The 25,636-nt window shown below is 43.7% G+C and overlaps 1 protein-coding gene across 3 annotated transcripts in view; it reads left to right on the top strand.

Moving 5' to 3' along the window:
- The window catches only part of CAMK1D (calcium/calmodulin dependent protein kinase ID), a 232,079-nt gene that overhangs the window by 121,711 nt on the left and 84,732 nt on the right, over positions 1-25,636 (top strand). For all 3 annotated transcript variants that reach the window (XM_075081580.1, XM_075081579.1, XM_075081578.1), the window contains exon 3: positions 17,391-17,465. In XM_075081580.1, the coding sequence (XP_074937681.1) occupies positions 17,391-17,465 (75 nt within the window). The remainder of the gene's footprint in view (positions 1-17,390; positions 17,466-25,636) is intronic.

Below are 25,636 nucleotides of genomic sequence, written 5' to 3'. Positions count from 1 at the left end.
TGAGTGTAAGAAGAGTTCACATCACAGGGGAACATATGGTATAAGAGACCGATGCAGGTGGATGAGAGAGCACAAGGAACTGGGGGAAAGTGATCATGCCTCTGTACTCAGCACCAGTGAGGCCACACCTCGAGTACTGTGTTCAGTTTTGGGCTCCTCAGTACAAGAAGGACATTGAGGTGCTGGAGTGTGTCCAGAGAATGGCAACAAATCTGGTGAAGGGTTTGGAGAACAAGTCTTACAAGGAGCAGCTGAGGGAGCTGGGGTTGTTTAGCCTCGAGAAAAGGAGGCTGAGGGGAGCCCTTATCGCTCTCTAAAACTACCTGAAAGGCGGTTGTAGTGAGGTGGGTGTTAGACCTTTCTCCCAAGTTGCTTAGAATGATAGAATTACAGAATCATTAAGGTTGGAAAAGATCTCTAGAATCATTAAGTCCAACCATGATAGGATGAGAGGAAATGGCCTCAAGTTGTGTCAGGGGAGGTTTAGATTGGCTACTAGGAAAACTAACTTTACTGCAAGAGTGGTCAGGCATTGGAACAGGCTGCCCAGAGAGATGGTGGGGTCACCATCCCTGGGGGTGTTTAAAAAGCGTGTAGATGTGGCACTTCAGGACATGGTTTAGGAGGCCTGGGGGTGTTGGGTTGATGGCTGGAGTTGATGACCTTAGAGGTCTTTTCCAAACTTAATGATTCTATGCTTCTATTCCATGATCATTATAATCATAGCATGGTTTGGGCTGGAAGGGACCTTTAAGATCATCTAGCCCAACCTGCCTGCCATAGGCAGGCTTTTAGGAGCCTAGAAGTGTTGTGAGGAGGGCTGTGATGGTGGTCACCCTGAAGATAAGGAGCAGCTCCAAAATGTGTGGGCATCCAGTGATTGTAATAGGCAGCATAAAGGTATTACTTTTAAAATCTGGTTCTTTTCTTGATGGGCATTACCACCTTGTCAGAGGTGAGAACTGAGTATTCAATGAGATGGGTAAGATGGAGATAGGCTAAGAAGGTCCTTAAAGTTGGAGATAAATGTGTTATTTTTCAGAAAATAGATAGCATAAGAGCCAATGGATAGCACATAGAAGTGCACAGTTGAAAACATGGACTAGGAAATGTGCTTTGCTACAGTGTGAGTGAATGAAAAAGGCCAGAGAGGAGGAGATTGCAGTAGCTGAAACGTGCATGTTTGGGACTCTTCCCTTCCCTTTCTCTTATTCCTGACTGCTCCCTTGAGAAGGGTCTTACAGCACAAATGGAAGCACAAGGCTTTGGAAACTCCGTGTCATCTGCTGTCATTACATGGTGTGGCTGGCACAAATAGCAGCCACAGAGAGGACTTGTATATGCAAGACAGCCTGCCACGGAGAAGAAAAGAGCTTTCCACCTTCAGGTGGGATTCTGACAAAGAGTAAATGGATGGGAAGGAGACAGCTGAAACTAGACGAAAAAATAGGATGTAAAAAACAAAACCAAAAATGCAAACAGATCAGGTGGTGCTGAGTAACAATTAGACTAATATGAGATTAATTTTAAATGTTTTAACCATTCATGCTGAGTCATTAAGTGCTGTGAGATTTGACGACTCTGATTATCTACTCAGAAATGTATTTATGCCTGTCAAAAGCAAAATGACATGTTAGAAACAGAGCCTCACCTTCCCCACCTGTATGTGGTATGCAGTTTGTAAAGCGTAATTCAATAGTCTGTATTAATCAGAATGATAACAGTGAATTGTGTCTGAATTAAGCACATGCATGACTGATGCAATATTAATTGCTCAGCAGATTTTGTACATGGAATTATGACTATGTGACTTTACTGGTATGATAGGCCTGGTTTCAGGTTGCTGGAACTTGTCTACCTCTTGGACACTCTACTTCTCCCTTGCCTTGTATGTTATGGTGTCATCAGAAGCAGCTCAGAGGTACCACACCAGCACAGTGTAGAGGAGCTCAGGTTTGAATGAAGACACAGGGTTTGGTTATCCTAGCATTTAACTTTAGATATCTACAAGTGTGTGTCCTTGGAGTAAGCACTGTCACTTTTCTGCCCATTCCAACCAACAGGTTCCTCGTGTTTCTATCTTTCATAAGGATATCTAAGGCGACAGAGAGACATTCTTTCGTGTGTGGTGTCTCTGGAGGTTTCTGGCTGGTTTCTTGACTGCTATTTGTGCCTTTCAATGTGCCTGCTAGTCGGCATGAAGTTATACAATGGAGCCCAAATGTGGATTCATGGTTTTTTTCCCTAAATATTTCCAAAGTATTTTTCATCATGTTTGCTGGCACCTTGGCCCAGCCTGAAGCCTGAGCATGTTTCTATGTTAAGTACGGCTCCCTTTGAAATGCTCATAACTTCTTAGACAAATTCCATTGGCTTTGCAAGCTTTCTTTTTGGCTCCTAGCTCAAAGGTGGATTTTTTTTTTTAAAAAGTGTGAGAACAGTGTTTCCAGTCACACTTCAGAGCTATTTGAGATGGGAGAAATGGACTTTTTTTCCTGTATGCTTGGTTTGAAGGTCATGATTTCATAATGAAAAATGGTTGAAGTTAGGAGGTTAATGGAAACTCAGAGCTGAAGCATTAACTCAGCAGGTAGCTTCCTCTCTCTTACGGTCCTATTCAGAACACACGAATGTCCTCCTGAGTGGAGGAAATAATTATTTGCATCAAATAATGTTGTTATTTTAAAATCCCACCAGAACACAGAGTAACATGGCAACACAGTAATATACAAGTTGAAGTATATCTAGGTGGATATAGCAATAAAACAGGGCAAAAACACTAGGACGGGATGTCTGTCAGGATGCAACTCCAATGCAATTTGGAGTTAAACGTCAAGGGGCGTTGCACAGGATAGTGTGAAACATGACAGGTCACAAAATTGATATGGACCTGTGCAATTCTAGGTTTTAAGCTTAGGCACAAATTAGGAATTGTATATGAACATCTGTACCTGTATTTGTGTTGCATTTGGAATTGAGATGTTCTGTAAATTTTATTCCCAGTCCAGCTCTTGAGAGATCACCAGATCGAAGATGATAAGACCTGTAAGAATGCGTATATTCATCTAGAAATGAACCTCTAGCCTCTTAGTTTGTGATGCTAATCACATCACTGATTACTTTCCCAGCAGTTTTTACTTATGTGTTCAGCATCTGTGAAGTGCCAATATTCAGACTGGGTATAAGGAAAAAAATTTTCATTATGAGGGTGGTGAAACACTGGCCCAGGTTGCCCAGAGAGGTGGTCGATGCCCCATCCCTGGAAACATTCAGGATCAGGTTGGATGGGGCTCTGAGCAACCTGATCTAGTTGAAGATGTCCCTGCTCACTGCAGGGGGGTTGGACAAGATGACCTCTAACGGCCCCTTCCAACCTAAACCATTCTATGATTTTATGATTCTATGATACTTGCAATTTGTGACAATATTTGAATTTATTGACGCCACATAAAGCTGAGGTAATGATAAAAAAGAGGTACGTGTGATGACTGTTTCATGATGTGTCTTAAACAAATGCAGTGTTCCAATTAGGCAGATAATAGGCAGGAGTAGATGCTATAAAATCACACCCCTTGCTTTGTGGTTCTTTTTTTCTTGTGGGAGAAGCCAAGCGTTGAGTAGCCTCAAGGGCTGAGCTGAAGAACGCCTTCTTCCCAAACACATACTCCACGCAGCTCAAAATTGATGCACCCCTTGGGAAGCAAAATTTGTTGTATTTGGAGTACTCCAGCATCATCCTGGCAAACTCTATTGGCAGATGCACTTTAAAAAGGACACAGCTTAAATGTATTAATTCAGTGTTATCTGTGGTGAGCAACACAGCTTTTAGCACAGCAGAGGAGAGGGCGATGTTACCAGAACGCACTGTGTCCATCAGCACTAAGGCTGCATTTAGTACCATTTATTTTAGACTTCATCTAATAGCTACCTTTCATTCTAAATACCTTGAATTAATTAGATGTATTGCTTAGGAAAAAATGAGTCACTGTGTGTGACTTGTATGTGTGACTTGGCTGCATAAAATATTAGAAATCCATAGCACTGTAGATTATAAGTCATTTGGTTAGAAAACATTTTCCTGAATGCCATGGAATGACCCACTTTTTCATACTGATTTCTTCTTAGTTGAGTGAATGAAAACAAGGCATTGACAAAGATAAATCTGCTATCCTTGTCCTTTGAAATACATTTATAAACTGTTTTCAAAGTATTTTCATTCCCATTTGTGCTTCATCATGGCAGGCAAAAAGTCAATGGGCAGTGGTAAAATGTAGAATAATGGAAAAATAACCCATAAGTCATTACAATATTGCTCTTTAGCCCTACTGTTCCTACAGTTAGACACTCATTTATTTTACATGAAGGATTTGCTGTCTTTTAACATTAATTACTGCTTATGACATTAATATTCTGCTTGTTGCTCTCTGAAGTATCAGAGTATTGAAGTTAACCTCCATGCTCTGGAGCAGGACAGTGATGCAGTGACATATCTAAAAAACCATAAATTGCATCTGCAGTGGATATTAGGGGTTTATAAGTATGGAAAGATTCCAGGTTTCCAGGTCTTCAGTGCCTATATCACCTTTAGAAATAATTTGGAGATGTATTTTTAATATATTTAGCTATCTGAAGATACCCAGGAGGATGATTGAAAGTGCTTTGATGCTTAGTTACTGTAGGAAGTTACTTGCATCATAAGGTACCTAATAATCTTTAAAAATCTGGTCCTTGACTACTAAGTGGGTGTTTTTAAAAAATTTTACTTACATACCATGGGAAAAGAGAGAACTGCAATTTAAAGTACTCTTTACTGGGCAGGTGACTGCAAGTATAGGCCTGGCTTCTGCTTTAAACTTCTCTGTTACTTCCCCAAAGTGCCTTTGGGACATTTGTGAATCCAGGTTTCTCCCTCCTAAAAATAGAAACCTATACATAGGGTCCCTGTACATCACAGTAATACAAGTAGCAGGAATAAATGAAGTTCAACACTATTTAATTTTTAATTAGACTCCCTTTATCATATCCTTTGTAAAAATGGGGAGATTAACTTTCTCAGACCTATTCTCACCTAGTTAAAAACCAATTAGCGGTTATACACAAGCCAAATGCATCCTTATTAGCAAGGATTTCTGCTAATTATTTTGTTCTGGTTAAGTGACTTTTCTGCCACTTGGTGTGTCAAGTTGAGGTCTACTTTGGACTCTACAGTGATGCTGCCAAGATTTGAATCCATCCAAGTGAGACCTCCAGTGGTCTTTCCTGATTAAAGGTTTCAAGATTTGGCCCAGCTGAATTATGCCATGATTAATTCTGCTCGTTGCTGGGAGTTTTTTTCTCTTCCATCCCTCTGCTTCTTTCCTGAAGACCACATGCAAAGCAAGCCCAATAGCTGTGGAAGCAGAGGGTGTATTTTTGTCTCCAGTATCTGGAAAGATTGAAAATAAAACAAGCCTGAACATCAGTAGCCTTCACTTAAGCTTTGAAATGGCAGGTTCAGTTACGGAGGGCTGAAGCTGTATTTTCCTCTGTCATTACCAGCTGTGTAGAGGAGTGGCTCCTGGACATTCAGTAGTCCCACTGCTTTCACACAGATGTCAGGAGAAGTGAATCTGCCTTTGAGTTTGGTTTTCTATACTCTGTGGTTGAGGACTAACTCATAATGAACAGAGAGTGGTACTGTCATCCTCCGAGATCAATCCCCTGCTGTGCAGAGCTGTCCCACTTACTCTCTTATGGTATAGGGTATATATGATTCACTCGAAGGCTATTGGCACTTCCCACAGGCAACTGGGGGAGCAGTCCTCTGTGTAGGTGTGTCCTAATACAGTGATGATGAAATGTGGAAACCTGCCTAGCCTCTTACTTATCCTTCTGTCTTTTTCAATAAATAAAATAAATTGGCTTCCCAGTAACTTGATGGGAAGGAGGGGGTTTTCTGGCAGGTTGCTGATGATAAGTTTATCATGCAACACCTCTCCACAGACCAAGCATTAGAGTCAGACTGCTGCCAAGATGCCAGCTAAGGATTGCCCAGGAGCCCCAGGAGAACTGTGCTCCAGCATCCTGGTCTGTGGGGATTCACCACTCCCTGGGCACGTGGCCCTGGGGCCAGCCAGGTGGGCAGGGTGGTGGGCAAGCACAGCTGATGGCACAGTGGCCCTAATGACACAAATACCACATGTGCTAGGAGACACAAAGTGATTATTAATGCTCCCCCCACCCCCATAGGATCTCCCACCACTTTTGGAGAGCATTTCCCTCTGCAGTCCCTCACTGCAACTGGGCAAATCTGACACTGTTGGCCTCTAGCATGCCACTGGGGAGCTGTAATGGTCTTTAATTATCATGTGCATACTCAAGCTGATGGGAGTCAGCCTGGAGAAGAGGAGGCTGAGGGCAGACCTCATCATGGTCTGCAGCTTCCTCACAAGGGGAGGAGGAGGAGGGGCAGGCGCTGATCCCTTCTCTCTGGCGACCAACGCCAGGACCCGAGGGAATGGGAGGGAGATGTGCCAGGGGAGGGTTAGGCTGGGTATTAGGAAAAGGTTCCTCCCCCAGAGGGTGGTGGAGCCCTGGAACAGGCTCCCCAGGGAGGCATCACAGCACCAGCCTGGTGATATTCAAGAAGCACTTGGACAAGGCCCTCAGAGACATGGTGTGAATCTGGGGTTGTCCTGTGCAGGGACAGGAGCTGGACTCGATGATCCTTGTGACATTCTATGATTCTATGAGTCAGTCAAGGCTTGTGATTTGCTAGGTTTCCCAGCACAGTGTGTGGTAGCTTGATCTGCAGAACTGAGCATATGAAAGACTCATCAACTTAATTGGGGGGAAAAAAGTTTATACTCAGGATGTAATTTGTGCTTGGTTGCTCATTTGCTTTTCTACTTCTTTTATGGAGAAAATGCAGTTTTGGGGTGTAAACCTCTTTCGATATGACTGTAGAGTATAACTGTGCTTCATGCTGTGAGCCAAAGTATCCTTTTGGTTGCATCTTTGCTCTCTGAGTACATAAATGATCTCCGTCTCTGTCCTGTTACTTGACCTTATCATCAGAAGTATGAACAAGCCACATCTGGGAGTCCCAGCTCTGTCACATCTCCTGGGTGATAGCTACCTGTATTTCCCCTGTGGTGGAATGAAATACCTAGTTTTGTACGGCTTTCAATCCCATGCTCATCCAAATAGCCAGTTATCCATGTTTTTGTACACCTTATCTATACAGGTGCACAGGTGGTAGAACATTCTCCCTTCATTAATATGTATTCAAACCAATGACGGAGATAAGAGCAGACAACCACTTCCCTGTGTCTGTGTCAAATGGGTATTTCATGGCTGGCAGAGCTTTCTTCTCAGAAGTGTAGTATCTGCTGCCAGGTTCAGATATAACTGAATGTATGTGTACATACTGCACTCATCTGAGAACCAGGAGGCTACAAAAAGAATACTATGCAAGTTATTCAGCTCTTCATTCACTGTAGACTAATAAGAGCTTCTCATTTTGTGAGACAAGGTATGGGGATAGTTGCTCTGCCTGCAGCCAGATCACCCTTCCAAGAGTCAGTATTCCTCTTTAGGAATGTTTTAGTATTTCTCTTTAGGGCAATGTTTTTCAAGGGTTTTGCAAATAGAGCCTCCTTTTTTGTTCATCTATTGTTGCATGAAACCCCTTCAGAGCAGCCCACCTCAGCTCAGGAGCTGCTCACCACCTTTAACTGCATGTAGCTCCCCACATCTCCCAGGCAAGGGAGTGGGAATCAGCTATAATTACTGGCTGCACATGTAAATCCACACTCCTCCACGCTGGAAAAACAGGGCTGCTGCCAACAACTGAAAGATGGTTCACTGGTTTTGGCTGAGATAAATCCTTGCAGCCACTACTTTTATCTTTTTCACCTTTAATGATTAATTCATCATTAATATTTGTTTTGATGTGTTTCAAATTAAACAGTCTGGAGGTTTTTGCTCAAGCTTTGCAAGCCTTTTTGAATGCTGCCAATTGGGATCCACTGCTTGGAAACTGTCATTCTGGTGGCTTGGTCTCCTTCTCATGGAATTGAGGGAAACTCCTGAAGTCAGGGATGGCACTGACAGGGGGATATTCCTGTTGCCTTAAATGGGCTGCAGGTCCTACTGTGGGAATCCAACAATTTCAGAAGGTTATTTGGTCCCAGTCTTCCTGCTGGAGCTGTGAGTTATTGTAATAGAAGACCCAGAACTGGAATTTCTTTTTTTTTAAATGCTACTGAGCAGCCTTCACACAAAAATGCTTGAGACAAGTGGACACAAGGTTGGCTTCTAACTCCAGGTGTGCAAGCTAGGAATCCCTAATTTTTATTCTTGAAGTGCCGCTATTCATTCATTACATTTGTGTGGGATTATAAAGTTCCACTGGTGCCTAGCAAAAACCCATGCATCTGTGCCAGAGATGTTCAGCCTTTGTCTGAGCTCTGTTGTGATCTGGATATGAGGCAGAACAGAGCATAACCTCAGCCTGTGTCCCGGGAAAGCAACAAGCCTCTGGGCTCACTCGTTGCATGCTTAATGGACCCAGCAGCATGCCCAGCACAACAGCTGGAATCAGCTTTTGTTTCAGAAATGGTCAGGATACTGCCTCCAGCATCCCTTTTGTGCCATGCCTGATGGCTAAAATGTCCCTCCAGGAGGAAAATACATGTACTCTGGGCCTGAGGAGGTTCATACGTCTCCCTCCTCTTTCCATAAGGGAACAAAGCTATTTTAAGATGAGCAAACAGTCCCCCCTTCTTCAAGCTGCACTGCTGTGCAGAGTGGTGCAGGAAGGCATGCTGCCGTGCAGACTGCTGGCGAGCAAACACCCCCGCTAGTAAAGGAGCCAGGCCATTCTCTGCTCACAGGAACTGGGGAAATTAAAAATGAACAGAAAGACTACACTGCTAGGGAGTATGACATGAGTAGGGCATGAATCAGAAATTGCAAGGTGCATGTAGGTAAGTTTTGTCACAGCCAGTTAGTGTTACAGTTATTTAACTACACAGCTCAGGTTTCCAGCTGCAGAATGTCTCCAACTTGACATTATCACCGCGAAATCTCATGAGAATATTTTATGAACATGATACGTAAGGCTGGCATTTGTGATAGAAGACATACAGTGCTGGGGAAGAAAGGCCACTGAAATTTTTGGAAAGATTTCTGGTTCTTCAGCCTTCAGTAACAGGAGATCACAGAGGTGATGGGTAGGATCTGAAAGATGAAATGGAGAGAGGTCAAGTTGTAAAAGCATGAAACAAGGTCTCCTGATACATCCACATCCCTTCTCCACTGTGTGGTGGGTTATACCCCCCTGTAAGCCCTAGAGGAGGCAGCTGCATTGATAGCAGAATCACTCAGCATCCTGCAAGGACACCAGCTCAGGACAAATCCCATTCTGGCTCATTTCTCTGCATATAGAAAATTTTATGCCAAATTGAAGTGTTAAATTCTGAAATAACTAAACTGGCAAAAAAATGTTAATTTTAAAGCCATCACCATCTTCTAAGTCTAATAGAAGCGTGTCTTTTGGTGGGCATCTGTCTCTCGCCTGAATTTTGGCTGTCCCTGCTTCCTTCAAATGCCTGCTCTGAGCCACTTGCTACCAGCACTGGGTCTTTTTTTCACCGTCTTTCTCTTCAGTCACAGCTGAGGGAATATGTATGAAGTGATTCATCCCTCCATGTTTGCCTTTGTGCCCCATCTTCTAGGGCATTCAGGGCCTTTCTCTTCTAGCTGGTTTTCGAAAGCAGACAGGACTGTATGATGATGTTTCCCATCTGCTCCAATTAACCTGACAGAAGCACAGAGATCTTAAAATATCAGTAAAGACACTAATTTCCTTCATGTGTTGTGAGCAGTCTGTGGTTTGGAGACCACACTTGACCCCGAAGTTCAACTCCTTGGCCTTCCAGCCACAGAGATGTAGCTAATCTGGCCAGGCAATCAACACATGGGCACTGAACCATCTGGCTTTGAGCTGGAATTAGCTCTCCCTTGCCCAGTCCTTAGATCAAGCAAGGCAAGATGGGCAACGTGGGTGGGAACAAAAGGTATCGCGGTGGTAGGAGATCAGAGGAGGTCAAAAACGCCATCTGGCTGTGAGACATTGTTAACACTATTTCTATTTTTCTGCTCATAAATTCCATTTCTCTTTCATTTTTAATGCAGGGGAATATTCGATACTGAATCCAGTAAACCTCATCCAGCTCTTTGCAATAAACAAATTAAGACTATAACTTAAAAAAACCCCAGCAATCTAAATGCAGTTAGAGAGAAAAAGCAGATGTTTTGGCTTTGCAAGCTCTATAGATCTACCTTTGCTAAGAACAACTGACATCTGCCTGGTTTTGTTCACACCTCTGCTCTGTGTCTAGTTGAGGTTTTGCTAACTTTCACATTATTTGCATGTGTGTTTGTGAGTGAGAGAGAGGGAGACGGCTGATCTGAGACGGTGGAGACTGAAGCCCTTTCTGTAGCCACAGAAGTTGTCACCACTGCAGTACCATATATTTGTTGGCTGCGGGGGGAAGAAACTGTGCGTGGGATATGAAGTAGTGGAAATTAATCTCAGTGCCATTAAACCTTTCACCTTTTTTCTAAAGCTGTCTTGAAAGATGTCCATTTCAGGGGAGGGGGGTTGGCTTGGTGATACAAATCTGGTAGCCTATTACTTATCATGGGCTGCCGAACCCTCAGATGATACTAATCCAAGGATACAATCCCCGTGTTGACATGAGCATTTTTAAATTTACAGTCTTCCAACTTGGAACCTCACTTTTGTGTGCAAAAGAAAATAAAATCAACCAACCCCCTTTTTTCGCTCTGCAAACTTTACTGCAAGGAGCTCCACCTATACAGTTTCTGCTTGCTTCTTGTGAACTGCTTGGGGCCACGCCTTGTGGCTGCTTGGGGTCATCGTACAATGCTGTCAGTAGGCTATTTGCTGACTATGGAACAGTGGTATAAAAGGCATTCCTGTTGAGTGGCCTGAAATCATCACAGAGACGAAAGGGTTCAGTCTGAGATACAAAATCCCACAAGACAGTTTGTGCCCTGTCTGAGCGGGAAAGGTCTGCTATAAAGTCAACTTTTACAAGATACAAGATACCAGAAAGCCAATGGATGAGAAAGACCTAATAAATACCAACTGTGCAAAACAGAAAAGCCTGAACTGGAGCTTACATTTCTTCTTTTCACACCAGAAAGTCCATGTGGGAGGGAAACCTGGACGATGGGAGAAGTGTCATGCTGAACTCTGTTCATGCAAATATCAGTGAGGCTATATGGGGAATATCCATCTGTAAAATACCCATCCTGGAGGATGTTTGGGGGCTACGGGATAAGGAAGGGAGGAGGTAGAGTTAGAGATGTGGTACCTCTCATCATACATGTCTGTCTGCTTTTCAGAAGTCAGCATTATAAGAGGCCTTGCATCAAGGTAAGGCACTGCAAGTTCCATGGACAGCATCATTATTTGAAGGTTTTTCTAGACCAGAAGTGGTGGGCACAGCTCTGCTGAAGTCAGCCAGCCATTTACAGGACAGCCATCAGTTACCTTCCCTGTACCAACCCTTGCCACCTCACTGACACTGTTCTCCTCTTAGCAGACTTGTTACATTTTCCCCTTGGTAGCAGGCTGGTTTGTTCCCATGAGTTCTCACACCATTATGAGCCATCCTGAAGACTTTTTGGTTGTTTTCTTTCATATGAGAGCGATCTGATACAATCACTCTGTATCAGTATGTGTGAGACTGTCCTAATATCTGTTGAAATTATTGACTTATTTCAACCAAGTAAGACAGCTGAGCAGAGGGTAAGTTTCTAGTGTCTAGAAGATGTGATTTAAATCCTTGGCCAACTAGTGAATTCATCAAGCCCAGTAACCCCCATGCTGCTGGCAAAACTCTCTATATGTGGAAATAATGGAACATTTATTCACAAAGACATTTGGTTACTCAAAGCTACAAATCCTTACAGATTCAGGCTTTGTTAGTTCTGGCTTTCACAAAATTGTTTGTGCTTTCTTGTGGTATTTTATCCGTGACACGTGCTGTTCCTGGAGGTGTAGCATTAAATGTCATGTCTTGCAAATGTAGCACTCTGGCTTGGAAAGAGTTGTTACAGAGGGAACCTGCCCTACTTAAATGGCTCTCATGTTTGCCCAAGGTTTTTGCACAGTATTCTTCTAACGGATCCTGGTTTTCAGTGTTAAATACAATAGATGTTAATAGAAGTGATTCAATCATAGTTTTATGGCATGCTTTTGCAGCTGGGATATTTAACATGCTCTCCTGGCAGCTCAGCAGCCAAAACAACAGCAAAAACTGGGTCCTCTGCTTTTATCCGTGCAGAGTGTTACCCCTCTAATTAATGATCTGCGGCAATAAGCAACAGTATCCTTTCAGCTCTTTGGCCTCTGGGACAGTCAGGAGCCAGCAGAGATGTACAGGAAGCTCAGGCATTAAAGGATTTAGTTTCCCTTATTGTACACCAACTTCCATATTTTAATCCTTTGCTTCTTAAAAGCAATCTCCAACTAAAGCCCATGGAATATATTGATTTTTTTTTTTCAAATGTTGAAGTGAGTTTTACGCATTAGGGCTGGTTGTGATCCTATGGGACTTGTGCTCTCCTGGTGGCAGTGCATAGGATGTGGCAGCTCTGTTCTGGCCCATGGTGAGAGTGGATTTTAACATCACTGAAGCACCACACCACATACTCATTACTACTCCAACGCTGCAGCACACCCAGTTTGGCATGATAGAAACTGTCATGCAGGGCCAAATGCCACTCCTGGTCAAGTTGGGTCTTGTTTCAGGGACAGGTTCCAGGTCCTTCAGAGGCAGACATTTCTGTGTTTCAGCAGCACTGGATGCTCTAGCAGTCAGGGAAATGACAATTACCCTATCAACGCTCTTGTGCAATGACTCCACAACAAGCAAAGGGGACCGGTCTGTGCTTGGGGCTCTGCAGCAGATCAAACACTCTCCTGTCAGCCCTTGTTTGCACAGCTGCCATGCTCGGAAAAGTCACCTGAAGTCACTGGTTGCCCAGTTCAGTTTGCTCCTTTAAGTCTTGACTGGCAATTTGCTTGTACGTTAAAATATTGCTCAGGTACAGCACTGCCTCTGTTCATTTGCGTTGCTGACACCTTTGTAACAGCACGTGGGCAGAATCACAGACCTGAAAGGTCGGAGGGGAAACTTGATAATTTTGCATGGCTGCATCAAGCCTCGAGGCTTGTGTCTGCCAGTGGCACAGCATCCAAAGCAGCACTGCCCTGGAAATGGTGAATCCATCCTTTCTTTTCATAGTTCCTTACCAGGATTAATCACTCTTCATGGGTTTTTTGTATACTTAAATTTCCCTGATTTCTCCCTGATCTCTAAATTTATTTTCCTCTTCTTTGTCTCCTGGATTTCAGCATCTCATGGGCCTTGTAGGGTGAGGAGTCCTGAGCGAATTGGTTACCGTATTGGCCCCTTTTTATTTCTAGGCATCTTTTTTCTGTCAAATGGCCTCAAAATATTCTTGAAAATGAGCAAAGCAGCAGTGGCCAGAGGTGGCACCCACCCTTCGTGTCACAGATGGGGGGATTCGCAGGCACACATCAGGGTGTGGGAGATGCCAGCAGCACCTAGGGTTTGCCGGGGAGGAGGGAGAGCATTAGGGAAAACAGCAAGTCTGATAAAGGGGAGGTTACAAGTGTGGTAAGGGAGATTTCCTTACTTGGGTGTTTCCTTGCTCATAGCAATTTACATAATCTGATACAACTTGCTTTAACCAAGCCTGTGTTTTGATGTTTACTTTCGGGGCTTTTCTTCTTTTTGGAAACAGTTAATGGGAACTGCTGTCACCCCAGCCCATGTCCATGTCCCCTCTGCTTCAGCCATAATGTTGCACCTACATACCACCACAACATTGATGCATTGCTTTGTGCAGAATTAATCCAGGGCAGTTTATCTGTTGCAGTGTGGGAGCCACACATTGGGAAGGGGGGAGGCCAGTGAGGAAAGACAGAGGGAAGAACAAGGCTGCAGAGAAGTGCGGTTAAGATCCTCTCACCAAGATGCAAAGGAGAAGAGATTGGAATAATATGGCTCATCAGCTAAGATCATACTCTGGGGTCGGGGGATCTGGTTTCTCAGCACCCTCTGCTACCTCCTCTCATGTGACTACAGAAAAACGCGTAGCTTTTCTGCATGCCACTTCCCCTTTTGTAAAATGAGAGCAGCACCTTTAAAAAAAATAAATCCTGGCAGGTCTTGAGGAGATCAGATAGTCCGGTGAGTATTTCTGCTAAGCGAGATCACCGGTGGGGCTGTGTGGAGGCATTTGAAGGATTAGCAGAATGAATCCTCTGAACCTTTGAGATTCACTTGGCGCTTCTAGAGGGGGATAAAAATGGAGTTAATTAAGCCATTCCCAAATCCCTTCTGATCCATGACCATCAAGTAGCTGCTGCTGCACAATGCTTTCCTCAGCCCTTCATGTAGCCAAGCATCCGTGCAAGCCAGAAGTGTCTGGCTGTTACCTGCACGTCTGGCACTGCCGATCTGCTTGCAGAGGAGTGGGACAAACTTGTCCCAGTCCCCACTGGCCTTTGTGGTATTGCCAAAATGCTGTGAGAATATTGCACCCAATCTCCCAAAGCCCGGGATGTTATTGTGATGAACACTGTTCGGCCTTGAAGGGTTAATTATTGTTTATCAGGGCTGTAAGTGATTGCTCACCCATGCTTCAAAGTGAAGAAAGGAGTACATGAATTTCTGCGGGTGGAGCGAACGGCAGAGGAGCGGGTGGCTGCTGCTGGCTGCAGTGACCTCTGCTGGGAAGCCCACGGCTGCTCTGGTCCAGCTTCAGCAACACAACCCGCAACATGGTCTAAACTGTAGGTTTCTTCCCAAGTGATTTCCATCGATCTTTTTTGAATTTTGAATTCCATTTTCCTTTAAATAGCTTGTCATTTAAGAGTCCATCTGAATAGAGAAATGCCGTGTAGGTCAAACTGCATAATTTGCAGGCACGCAATGTGCACTTCCCTGGGAATACTAAGCACTGTGTAATGCCATGATTAAGGCCCTGTTGGTCTTGGGGAGACTGAGGCAAAGTAGAAAAAAATGCTTCCTTCCCATCTCAGCAAGCCTCTCGAGTGCAGTGGCCATCAGCGTTTGGAGTGGCTGGTGTGCACGGGCATCACCTCCCAAAGGGATACTTCCTTCCAAGTACCCTCATCCCTGTGGGGATGGCTCCCTTTGTACTTTGGGGTGATTCTGCTGCCTTCTTCCCCGTTATGTTTTACATTCCCTGTCTCCCTGTACCCCATGTGCTCACATCCTGCCTCTGATTTCAAAGAGGGGCAGATTGGCTCAACACGGAGGACGCTGCAGTGGTAGGATAAACCCTTTCTCCCCCCTTCACTTTAGAACTGAGCAAGTTTATTGGCCTTCAGAGAGCGGAGTGACACATTACCCATTTGGTTTGCAAATCAGAAAGGGGAGAGGGTCTTGCGGCATCCCTCAGCATGCAGTGTTGCATGTCTGATGAGCTCTTTTCTCATCTTTATTTCTTGCCTCCCCGGCTATTCATCTTTGTGGGTAACCCACCTGTTAGCCCTGTGTGTGACAGTTAGGTGTTGCTGGCAGCTGCCTGAGGGGGGTTAGGTTGGTTTGAAGAACCTCTGAGGTTCTCAAAAATAGAAATGCAAAACATTAATAAGTACATGGTAAAAAGCTTACAGCAGACTAAATTGGAGGCTTTAAACAGATAATGTTACAGTAGATGATTTGTATTAAAAATACCTTCTTGATTGTGATGGTATGAGGTACAGAAATGATCATATGAATGTGCATGTGCATAGAGGAAAATGGATAAATACGTATAATGATTTCCAGTAAAAGTGACTATTTGCTTGAAATGTCATTTGGGATCCTAGTGTATCAACAAGCGAAACTGCCCTTGCCCCAACCGTAACCCTTAAGGAACCAGGCACTAGACCTGCACAGCAAAATAAAGGTTTCCAAACTGTGCTGCATAAAGCCAAGTGGGTGATGTATTGGCTTCCTGTTGTCAGTATTAAGAACTTAATTTGTGATGCAGTCTACCTGGAAATTTTGCTAAAATATCATGGGATTTTCCAGATATTTATGTAGAGTGAGGACCCTACTCGTGTATTTGTTGCTCTGACATCCTGTAGTGCATTATATTTGAGTTCAGCTATTGTTGATGTTAAATTTCCTGTCTGTGAAGGTCTTTATAAGAATGCAGATTTTGATGACTGATTATGGGCGTAAATTCAGGTCAGTCATAATCTTACCAGTGAATTCAGAGGAAATTGGATTAGTCTGTGTTCTTAGGGGAAAGATCCTGCCGGAGTGCAGGGGACTTTCTGCTCTTAGCACCTTCACGCAGACGTTAGGGCACTTGGGACCATTGAGGATGAGGTTCTGACATAGGATTAAAGATCTTAATTAAGCTACTTGAACCTTGAAACATGAAGAGAGTTTTGCATTTGCTGACAATGCACTCACTCTCCTTCTGAACGCATCCATCCGTTGTTTATTAAGTGGTCTCTGCTTAGCAATTCCCAGCTTTCTCTTGTTCTTAAAACAACCGTCTGCAATTGGTATAATTAATATTCTGCCCCTGGAGTTGCACTGGTAGTCTCTTCAGGGTTTGCACCAGTTAAATGTATCCTTTGGAAATTATTTGTAAGCATTTAAGGAGCAAACCCAGAGAGGCAGAGTAGTTAATTAGATGCATGCTTGTAGAGATGATTTTTCTCTTTAAAGCTAGCATTTTGACAAGAAGCTTAGTGGGAATGATCGGTGGGAACGGTGAGGGTGTAGAAAATCCATGAAGATACTTGGAGCTGTTGCACACAAACCATGTGGTGTTTAATAATGCTGCAGGGAAATTTGGGCATCCAGGGCAGATATGACATTGGAGCAGGGCAAATTTGGTGGGACAGAGCTTGGGTCTGTCATATGGCTGCTGCCTACCTATGCCAGCTTCTGCGCGGGGGCAAATCCCTGCCTTCTCCCTGCCTCCATCACCCCCCTGCGCCCTGCTTTGCTGCTGTCCTAAGACTTCAACCTCCACCCAACAATCTTCATGGATCTGACACAGGAACTGTAAACATCTAATGCCCCAGACACTTAAGCCTTAAATATTTTGGCTTCAGAGAGGATTGGAGGAATTTCAAGTAATAACAGTATTCTGGGCTGCGAAGCACTCCTGACTGTTTATTTTTGTCAAGATTGTATCTTATGATGTTGAATAAAGCACTGACAAGTAGCATCTAACTAAAACAAGCTGTATGTTTTGCAGCCATGTAAAAAATAAGAGTCAGTATTTAATCTTATCTTACGGTTTTTCAGGATCAAGCATGAAAATATAGTCGCCTTGGAAGACATCTATGAGAGTCCGAACCATTTATATCTGGTCATGCAATTGTAAGTACTGGACCTAATGATGTTTTTGTGTCAAAATTGCCAACTTTTCTTGTTCTGGTTTTGTTTTTTAACCCAAAAGATGGGATACATGAGAGGTATTTGTCTTGTGTGCTGCAGTCTGCAAAATTCTCACCAGGTGGTTAAAATGCATTTCCAGGCGTGATGGGCTGGGCTGTTGTGAAATTGGGAACTCAGGTGTTTTGTGAATAGTCTTGCCCAAATTAAACCAGAGCAAAGAGGAGATGTTAAGGGGATCAGAACTGGCTCCTTATGTATGGAGTTGCCACAGTTTAGTTCTCTGTGACTGAACAGAGACCTGGTCTGTACTGAGTGAGAGGTGACCCGAGACACCAGTGCATGGGTGCTGGATTTGCAAGAAAGCATCACCCTTGTCTCAGCAGCAGTATTAGCTCTTCTTGACACATCTCACCAGAGCCCCTTTTCTTTCCCATTTTCTCTCTCTGAGCCTGAGAAGATCAGGATCCCATCAGGTGCACAATATTCTGTGGCTGACCTGGTCCTCCCATCACACCCACCTGCTTCTCCCATCACACCCACCTGGTAGGGAGGAGGGAAGTGATGCTCATACTGCTTCCTCCCCCACCCCCCTTTCTGAAATAAATTACGAAACATGGTTTGAAGTTAAAAGTGTTTTCTTACCATCTCTAGTCTCTCTCTTTTTATAGTATGTCTTTGTTTTTTTTTTTAATGAGGTCACAAGAGCAGAACAGACAGGGCAAACTAATAAAGAACAGCTGTGAGGAGCCAGATGTGCCATAGGGAAGCCTGGAGCATCTGATAGAGGCAGCTCTGGGGTTAAATACCCGATGGGAAGAAGCTGTTCTGCTGGCAGTATGGGAATACTAGTGCCCTGTACTTTTTTAATCTGTCTTTGTAGCTGTGCATTTCAGCCCAGAGTCCTGCAAAAGGACTTGCACAGGAACATCGGTGTCATACAAATTCCAACAAACCAGCTGGATTGTGGGAAGTACCAGTTCTGTGACCAGTTGATTCATAAATCCTTATTTTTGTTTAATCTTTTTAGAAAAAATAAATCAATATTACTCCTACTTATTATTAGCTTGTTTAATGTTGTGCAACCCTCACTTTTCTAAATTTCTTGCGTCCAGACCATTGGGTTGTCTGAAATGTAGATCGGTAATCATAGGTGACACTGAATATATTTTAGTATAAATTTCTGCTTGCTCATAATTCAACACTTACTAGGAAATTATCCTTTCTGTTATAGCTGTATTGGTAAACCCAGTCAACTAATTTTCCAAGGGCCAAGTATTTATTTAGCTGTTCCAGACAGACACAGCTTCACTGATGCTCACCGGGGTGAGATGCCCAGCTGAAGTCAGGAGCCAGGAACCTGTCCACAGCATTCGGGTGGCAGCTCTGAGCACTCTCCAGCCCCAACAGATAGCTGCAGCTTGTGTTACGAGGTAGACCAAGACATCTTGCATACACATGCATTGAACTTTATCTGCCAGCAAGTAGGATCAATGCTTTTTATCATTCCTATTAAGAAAAATCAGGGAAAATCCTCAAAAACCGCATTGTCATTTCATCTGAATATGGGCACATGAATGCAATCAAGGGACAGCACTGTAACAAATTCCCACTCACACAGAGAGCCCGTGTGACAAACCTCGTGTGTGTGTGCTCTTAATCTGCCTCAGCTATGGGGTACAACATGTTAGCTTAAGCTTAATTTTATTAAAGTCATTTGATGTTGTGCCAAGCTGTTGCTGTTGGCCCTCCTTGCTTCTGTGAATCAAACAAGGCCGTGGTGTTCTTTGCTCTGCACGGGGTATTTCCAGGGAATAACTCTTCTGCACTTTCTTGGAAAGGTTTGTGTCCCAAGGTGGAGAGGACAAGATGTCCGGGTACCCACCCTCATTGCTGTGGATGTTGCATTAAGGATGGTGCAACCCCTGTACTGCCTCTGAATGTTCATCAATAGTTGGGATTGGGATCAATCGGCAGCAGTAGTTGGGTGGCAACTCCGAAAGACTCAAAATCAATTCTGCATGCCCCCTTTCCTGGTTTCTGTCTGGGAGAAGGCATGCATGGATAATCTCTTGTTTCCACGGTAACACCAACTTGTTGATACAATAGCTGTGAAGCATTGCACAGCATGAGGTACCTGTTTGTTTACATCTCTGCCCTATTTATTATTAGATACCTTGTGGGTTTTTTAGCTTCTCATTTTTGTGTATTTCTTCTAAACAGGACAATAGTTGCCTACATTTAAAACTGGACTTTGATATGAAGCAGAAGGGGGTCTAATCAAGCAGCTTTCAGGAAGAAGCATTTTAATTAGAAAAAAAAGGGGTGGTAAAATTAGGGCCACTCAAAGCTCAGTATCATGGGCGTGACAAATCTCAAATCCATATGCCCTTCTCCTTGTCTCATTGCTTGCTAAGTGGGCACTAACTAATGTTTCCCAAGCATGGACACCATTTTCATTACCAGCCTTTAAAGCACTCCTTGCAGTGGTGTGGGAAATCCATATCGCAGCCCCTGAGCGTCTTACAACACCTCTGTGGGAGAAGGCTGCTGGAGGTAGACCAAGCCTCCCTGTGTATGTTTGCCCTCTGGTATATCTACTTTTACTTGAGAGCCATGCTTGTTAGCAGTCCATATTGCACCTTGTTTATTCTGTCAAAGATATGGGCAAGCACTGGTGGCAATGTCTGTGCTGGAGCTGGTAGGAAGAGATGTGAAGAGGCGGCTGTCCATGTTACTTGACACTGAATTTATTCCCTCCAATCCTTCTGGGAGCTCTTCCAGGTTTATGTAGCTGTTGGTTAATCTGTCCTATGTGTTTCCTGGCATGTTCATGGGGAGCTCTGATCTCTGGCTTTGGTTTCACCACCTTGTTTTTACATACATTGTATACAAGCATCATAAAATTGTTCAAACTGCCACAACCCTCTTAGTGCAAGGTAGGCTAATGTCCAGCTTGGAGATCCCCAGACTTGACAGCTCAGAATTTCATGTGCTGTCTCAAAGTGTTAACCTGTTCCTTAGAAGTAACCGGGCCATGTTTTCTTTATTTATTTTTCAAAAATACAGGATTTTCCAACCCAATGACTCTAAGTTTAGCAAGGTTACGGACAACTCCATGCTGTCATTTGCTTCAGGCAGTATTGCTCAGCTTTGGTATGTGGTGGAGTTACCGGTGCAGCTGCAAAGCAGAATACAGATGTAGGATAATCACTGCCTCTCCTATGATGATTCTGCTAAAATTTTTCAGATACTATAGAAAAATACTGTAGAGCATTGAGATTTTGTCATATTTCCATTACGATGATGTGCTTTCAAACCAAGAAAACACCTGCTCCTTTCCAAACTTGGATTTCCTATAGTACCGTTAAGACCTACACAGGCAACAAAGACAAACACTAAAATACGCTGAAAGTTTAATTCCTTCTGGATGCTGGTTTAGATTTCCCTGCAGGGTATTGTAGAAGACAGGGGGAAATAAAGTGCTTTCAGAAAGAAAAGTTTTATTGAGCTGTGTCTTGGTATGATAGTAAACTTTATTAGGGAGCAGTTACAGGATTTTTGTTGCTGTTGGTGCTACTTGGCAAGAATTACCCTACCGTACCTTCTAAGCTGCCTGCCTTCACCTCGTCAGTGTAGGGAGATATCCCGATAACTTGTTGGGGTTAGTATTGTCACATACTAGTATTTCATTGGCATAATTGGCTTCTTTGGGTATTGATGATTCATTTTCTGCATGCTGGAAAATCATGTGTAAAATGGATTTACATAAACACGTCTCTTCCATCTGAGTGTTACGGGCCCATTTGCAAATGCTGTTTCTGAGTGTGCCGCCTGGGCAGGTTGGAGCAGATTCCCTAAGCTCAACTCAGACTTCATCTGTATTGTTCGCCTGCGTTGAAGCGTGAAGCAGTGAAGTTTGGTTTCCTGCAGATCTGTGTACGCCCTGTGCTAGTCACAGCTCCACAGGACCTGGGGCTGTTGCCTCTCCTAAAGGATATGGGGCCACATGAAATCAATGAAGATATTAATTTCCTTGTTCTCCTTTATTCATCCGTATTTGCTTAAAACACATAGCAACTTAACATTTTTGCTCCCCCTACTCTTATGTCAAAGTTGAAATTCACCCATTGGGTTAGAAGTTACTAAGGGCTGGCAAACTGGGGTGGAGAGCCATTGCCTCACTTCATTTTGGAAACCAGGCTAAAAACAGGTCTAAAAAGCACCTCCAAAACTTATGGAATTCACGTGCCTGTCCCAGGGCAGAATATACTGCCTGTGCTGGCCGATCAGCCTTAGCAGATGTTTTTCTAACCTGTTCTTAAAAACATCCAGTCGCACACTCCCCAGGGATTCAACACCATTGTTTAACGTCCTTATGGGTACAGAGACTTTCCTAATACCTAAGTTTTCCAGGCTGCAATTTTAACCTGCTTTGCTGGAAGTCTTATTTCTGTAATTCCTCCTGAAGGTAACAGAACCGTTCAAATGGGTATGTTACAGGAGCAGGCCCTGGAAAGCATGTGGCTAGGTAAATAATGATCGAACTTGAACACCTATGTGTTTCTCTGCACTGTTTTTCGCAGTCAAGAATAGTGCTGAATCCAGAGGAATTCTTATTAATACCAAACTCTAGTTAAAGAAAGTGAAAACCCTACCACCAGTCTGGTATAGTGTTCCACCTCGCTGGGGGGCTGTGCTCCCAAAGAGTCGGTCTGATCCTCTTAGCAAGAAGGCTTCTTTACCTGCATCCTGTCAGCTGGTGTTTCTGGTTCTCCAAGGAAACTGGAGTATTTCCCCTGCGTGAGGTCTTTTGAGGCTCTAATGACTCTGCTCAGAACAAGCTTTTAGTGTCAGCAGCCCAGATCAGTCAAAATGAAATGCTTCTCCTGATCTTTGCAAAAAACCACAGCCCAAACTCAGCCTAAAACCCTGACCTTGGGGTTTTTCCAGCTTGGCATCTTAACTCTGCTGAATTATTCAGATGATTTCCATCACAGAAAAGCCAAGATGACGGGAGCTCCTTCCTGCCAGGTGGAAGTCACGCACCAAGGAGAGCCCTGCCCAGAAGTCTGCAGGCTCAGAGTCCCAGTGTCCCGTTCCTGCTGTTTATCAGCTCTCCTCCACCACACACGATCACCTTATAACCTTGTGATGGCTTGGGAGGCAGCTTAAACAGGCAGGTACCTACCTGTGGTAAAATCTGCAGAATTTTTTATTACTACTGCATCTACGCTGCTTGAGATTTTGCCTTTCACCTGTATACTTTGCAAATAAGTGGAGTGCTCAGCCACGATGAAGTGCCGAATTCCCTTTGTTTTTTGAAAGCCCAATGCCTGAGCGCACTCCGAGAGCAGCTGAGCATGGACGGGGTGTGCAAGTGACATTTCAATGAAAATATTCAGCTTCCAAGAAAAACAACAGACAATGGAGGGAAGTGCCGTGTTTGCCAGGTTCCTTAAGGAGTCTAGCAAGGACGCACTGCGTTACAAAACAGCGATAGGCACGCCAAGCTGCTATCACATCAGGATGCTAATTAAAGCAAAACATAGATCTGCCACACCACATACTTCGATGAGACTTATTCCTGTACTTGGTTTTTTTGTGCTTGTAACACATTATGCAAAAGACAGAAGGAAATACCTCTGCATTCACAATGGGACTTGTATGAACGATAAAAGCAAGCTAGGTTGTCTAGCAGCAGAAAATACTTATGTCCAAGCACCTGAGAGAAGCCCCTCAGCATCACCTTTTTCTGCAGTTCATGTGTTTATTATCATAATTAGTAAAAACAGTAATGGTAACAGGAGAAACAATACCAGTAATGAAGAACACTGGAGCTGATGACCCTGGGCCAGGGGATTCAGTTTGATTAATGATACAGGATAGGAGATCAGCTGCACACCCATAGACTCTGCTCTTTATTTCCAACACTCCTAGCTCACATAAGGTGTCTTAAAAGGGCCAGCCTGAAGTAGCGCCTGGCACCCATTGAAAATACACTGGGTCTATGTCGAAAGCCTTGGATCCCGTGCTTCCAGCACCTCCTCGTGCTGCACAGGAATAAGATATGTGGTAGATGTACATGGCAGATGGATCTAATGGGCTGTATTGGCTAGGACACTTAACGGATGTGCCAGGGAAAGACCTGTTCCCAATTCCTGGTCAAGCAAATACACATGCATTTTATATTAATCCATTATTGGATAAATTGTTTGCTTGATTTTGGGTTTTTTTTGGAGCAAATTCTACTTAAGAACTACAGCACTGGGAAGGCTGATGCACATCTGGGGGCGCCAGGAAAGAGCCTGCGAGGTGCCAAGGGAGCTTCGCTTGGACTTTGACACAGCTGAGCAGAGACTATGGGGCTCTAGTTAGGCAAGACTTCATTTCCTCACAGCTTGTGGAGTGAAACATCAGTGATTTAGACAGAGCAGCCTTCATGACTCTGCAGTGGATGGCACTAACTACACCCTGTTGTTGAAAAAAGTCTTTTGCTGCTTCTGTGGACAAGATCTATTGAACTGGGGGAGGGTGCTATAGAAGGCACAGCTCTCCAGGGATGGATCCAGCTGGTGAACATGGAAAGCAAAGTGGGACAGCAGCGACAGAATTGAGCATGTGTGACACAACTGGGAGCATCAGACCATGATCATGGGAGAAGCACTCAAGAAAATGAATCCTGGGCCCATCGCAGCCTTCAATGTGGACACATTGTGGACATGGGCCCAAGCTGCAGAACTGGGATGTTAGATTTTGAAAGTGTCCTTATTATTTGGGCATGTGCAATACAGGTTTCGTTTGCAGACCACTTCTAGTGCTTAGCACAGTCAGAGTATGGCCTATCAGTATAGCTCAAAAAAAGATATCTTAGAAAAAATCATGCTTTATCTTCAAAGGCATATTGACTGAACAACACAGGTCAGCCTGTTAAAAAGCTAAAGGAGTTAATCTTTCTGCACTTCAGCACTTTCCCACTAGAGCTTTGCAAGCTGCTGACCACATAATAAACTCACCCCTGGCATCATGCCCCTGGGAACTGGATAGTAGTTATTAATCCAGCATGAATTTCACATCTTTTTCTTTTGGGGAAAAATGGTTATTACATCAGTTGTGTTATGCTGGTGAGTGTTCAATACAAAGCAGTATCTCCCCTTTCCCAGCGGCTGACGGGTTATAAGTAGTCTAGGAAGGATTAATGTCAGAGTAGAGATCAGATCATGGGCAGATTTGTTGGTAACCGATTAACATACCACAGAGTGATCTCCAGGATGACTTTTATATACCTGTAATCGTGTGGAGTCTATATTCCCAAAAGTGGCCTATGTGCTCATTGGATGGTCCTAGTTGCTCTTACTACTTCAGGTTTTCTGCTTCTTTCTGGCTATGGCGGGGCTTTTGGTAGCTCCTACTCCCTGTGTCCCCTCCAAATACAGCATTTTGTCCTGCGAACAGCACTGAACAGCAGCCCTGTGGCTTCCATGTACTGTTTTATGTGTAAGGGCTTCAGCCGTGGCTAGGAGCAGGCGTTTTAGAGTCCATGAGCATAAGTCCAGCCTTCCTACAGCAACACAGGAATGGTGAGAACCTTATTAATCTTGGGGACTATAAAAGACATTCTTATGATGGTTTCCAAAACCACTTATAGGCAGTCACCTTCAACTGGTGTAGATGATTGTCAACATCCTTGCTCCTAAGCTTGCAGTCATTATTGTTAGCTTAGTCTGAAGTGTCCCACTATGAACTCATTAGCAAGGCAACACCGAGGGTTTGGTTTTTTTTAAAGTGCTATGTGACATCTGATGGAGAGTGACTTTTTTCCCCTGTAGCCTTTGGAATAAAAAGACAACAGAGAAACATTTCCACATTTTCATTGAACAGACGGCATTAAAATGTTTGCTTTTACAGAAATGTGAGCAGTTCAGATGAAAATGGACTTTTTCCTTAAGATATCTATTGTTGCAAAGCTGCTGTTGCCAATAAGGTAAACAAGAAGTTTGGTGCAAAATTCCAAATATAGCTTGTTCTAATATATTATTCTGTAAAGTTACAGAAATATTTGAAGGGCTCATAAATCAGACAAGCATATAATTATCTCCCTGTACTGGTGAGTACAGGAAACAAGTATTTTCTGAGAGGTTTTTTGATGTAATGTC

The sequence above is a fragment of the Phalacrocorax aristotelis genome, chromosome 1 (genome assembly GCF_949628215.1).
Source record: "Phalacrocorax aristotelis chromosome 1, bGulAri2.1, whole genome shotgun sequence".
NCBI lineage: Eukaryota > Metazoa > Chordata > Aves > Suliformes > Phalacrocoracidae > Phalacrocorax > Phalacrocorax aristotelis.
Note: the sequence above shows the minus strand (reverse complement) of the source record. Positions and strands in the feature narration are given on the sequence as shown.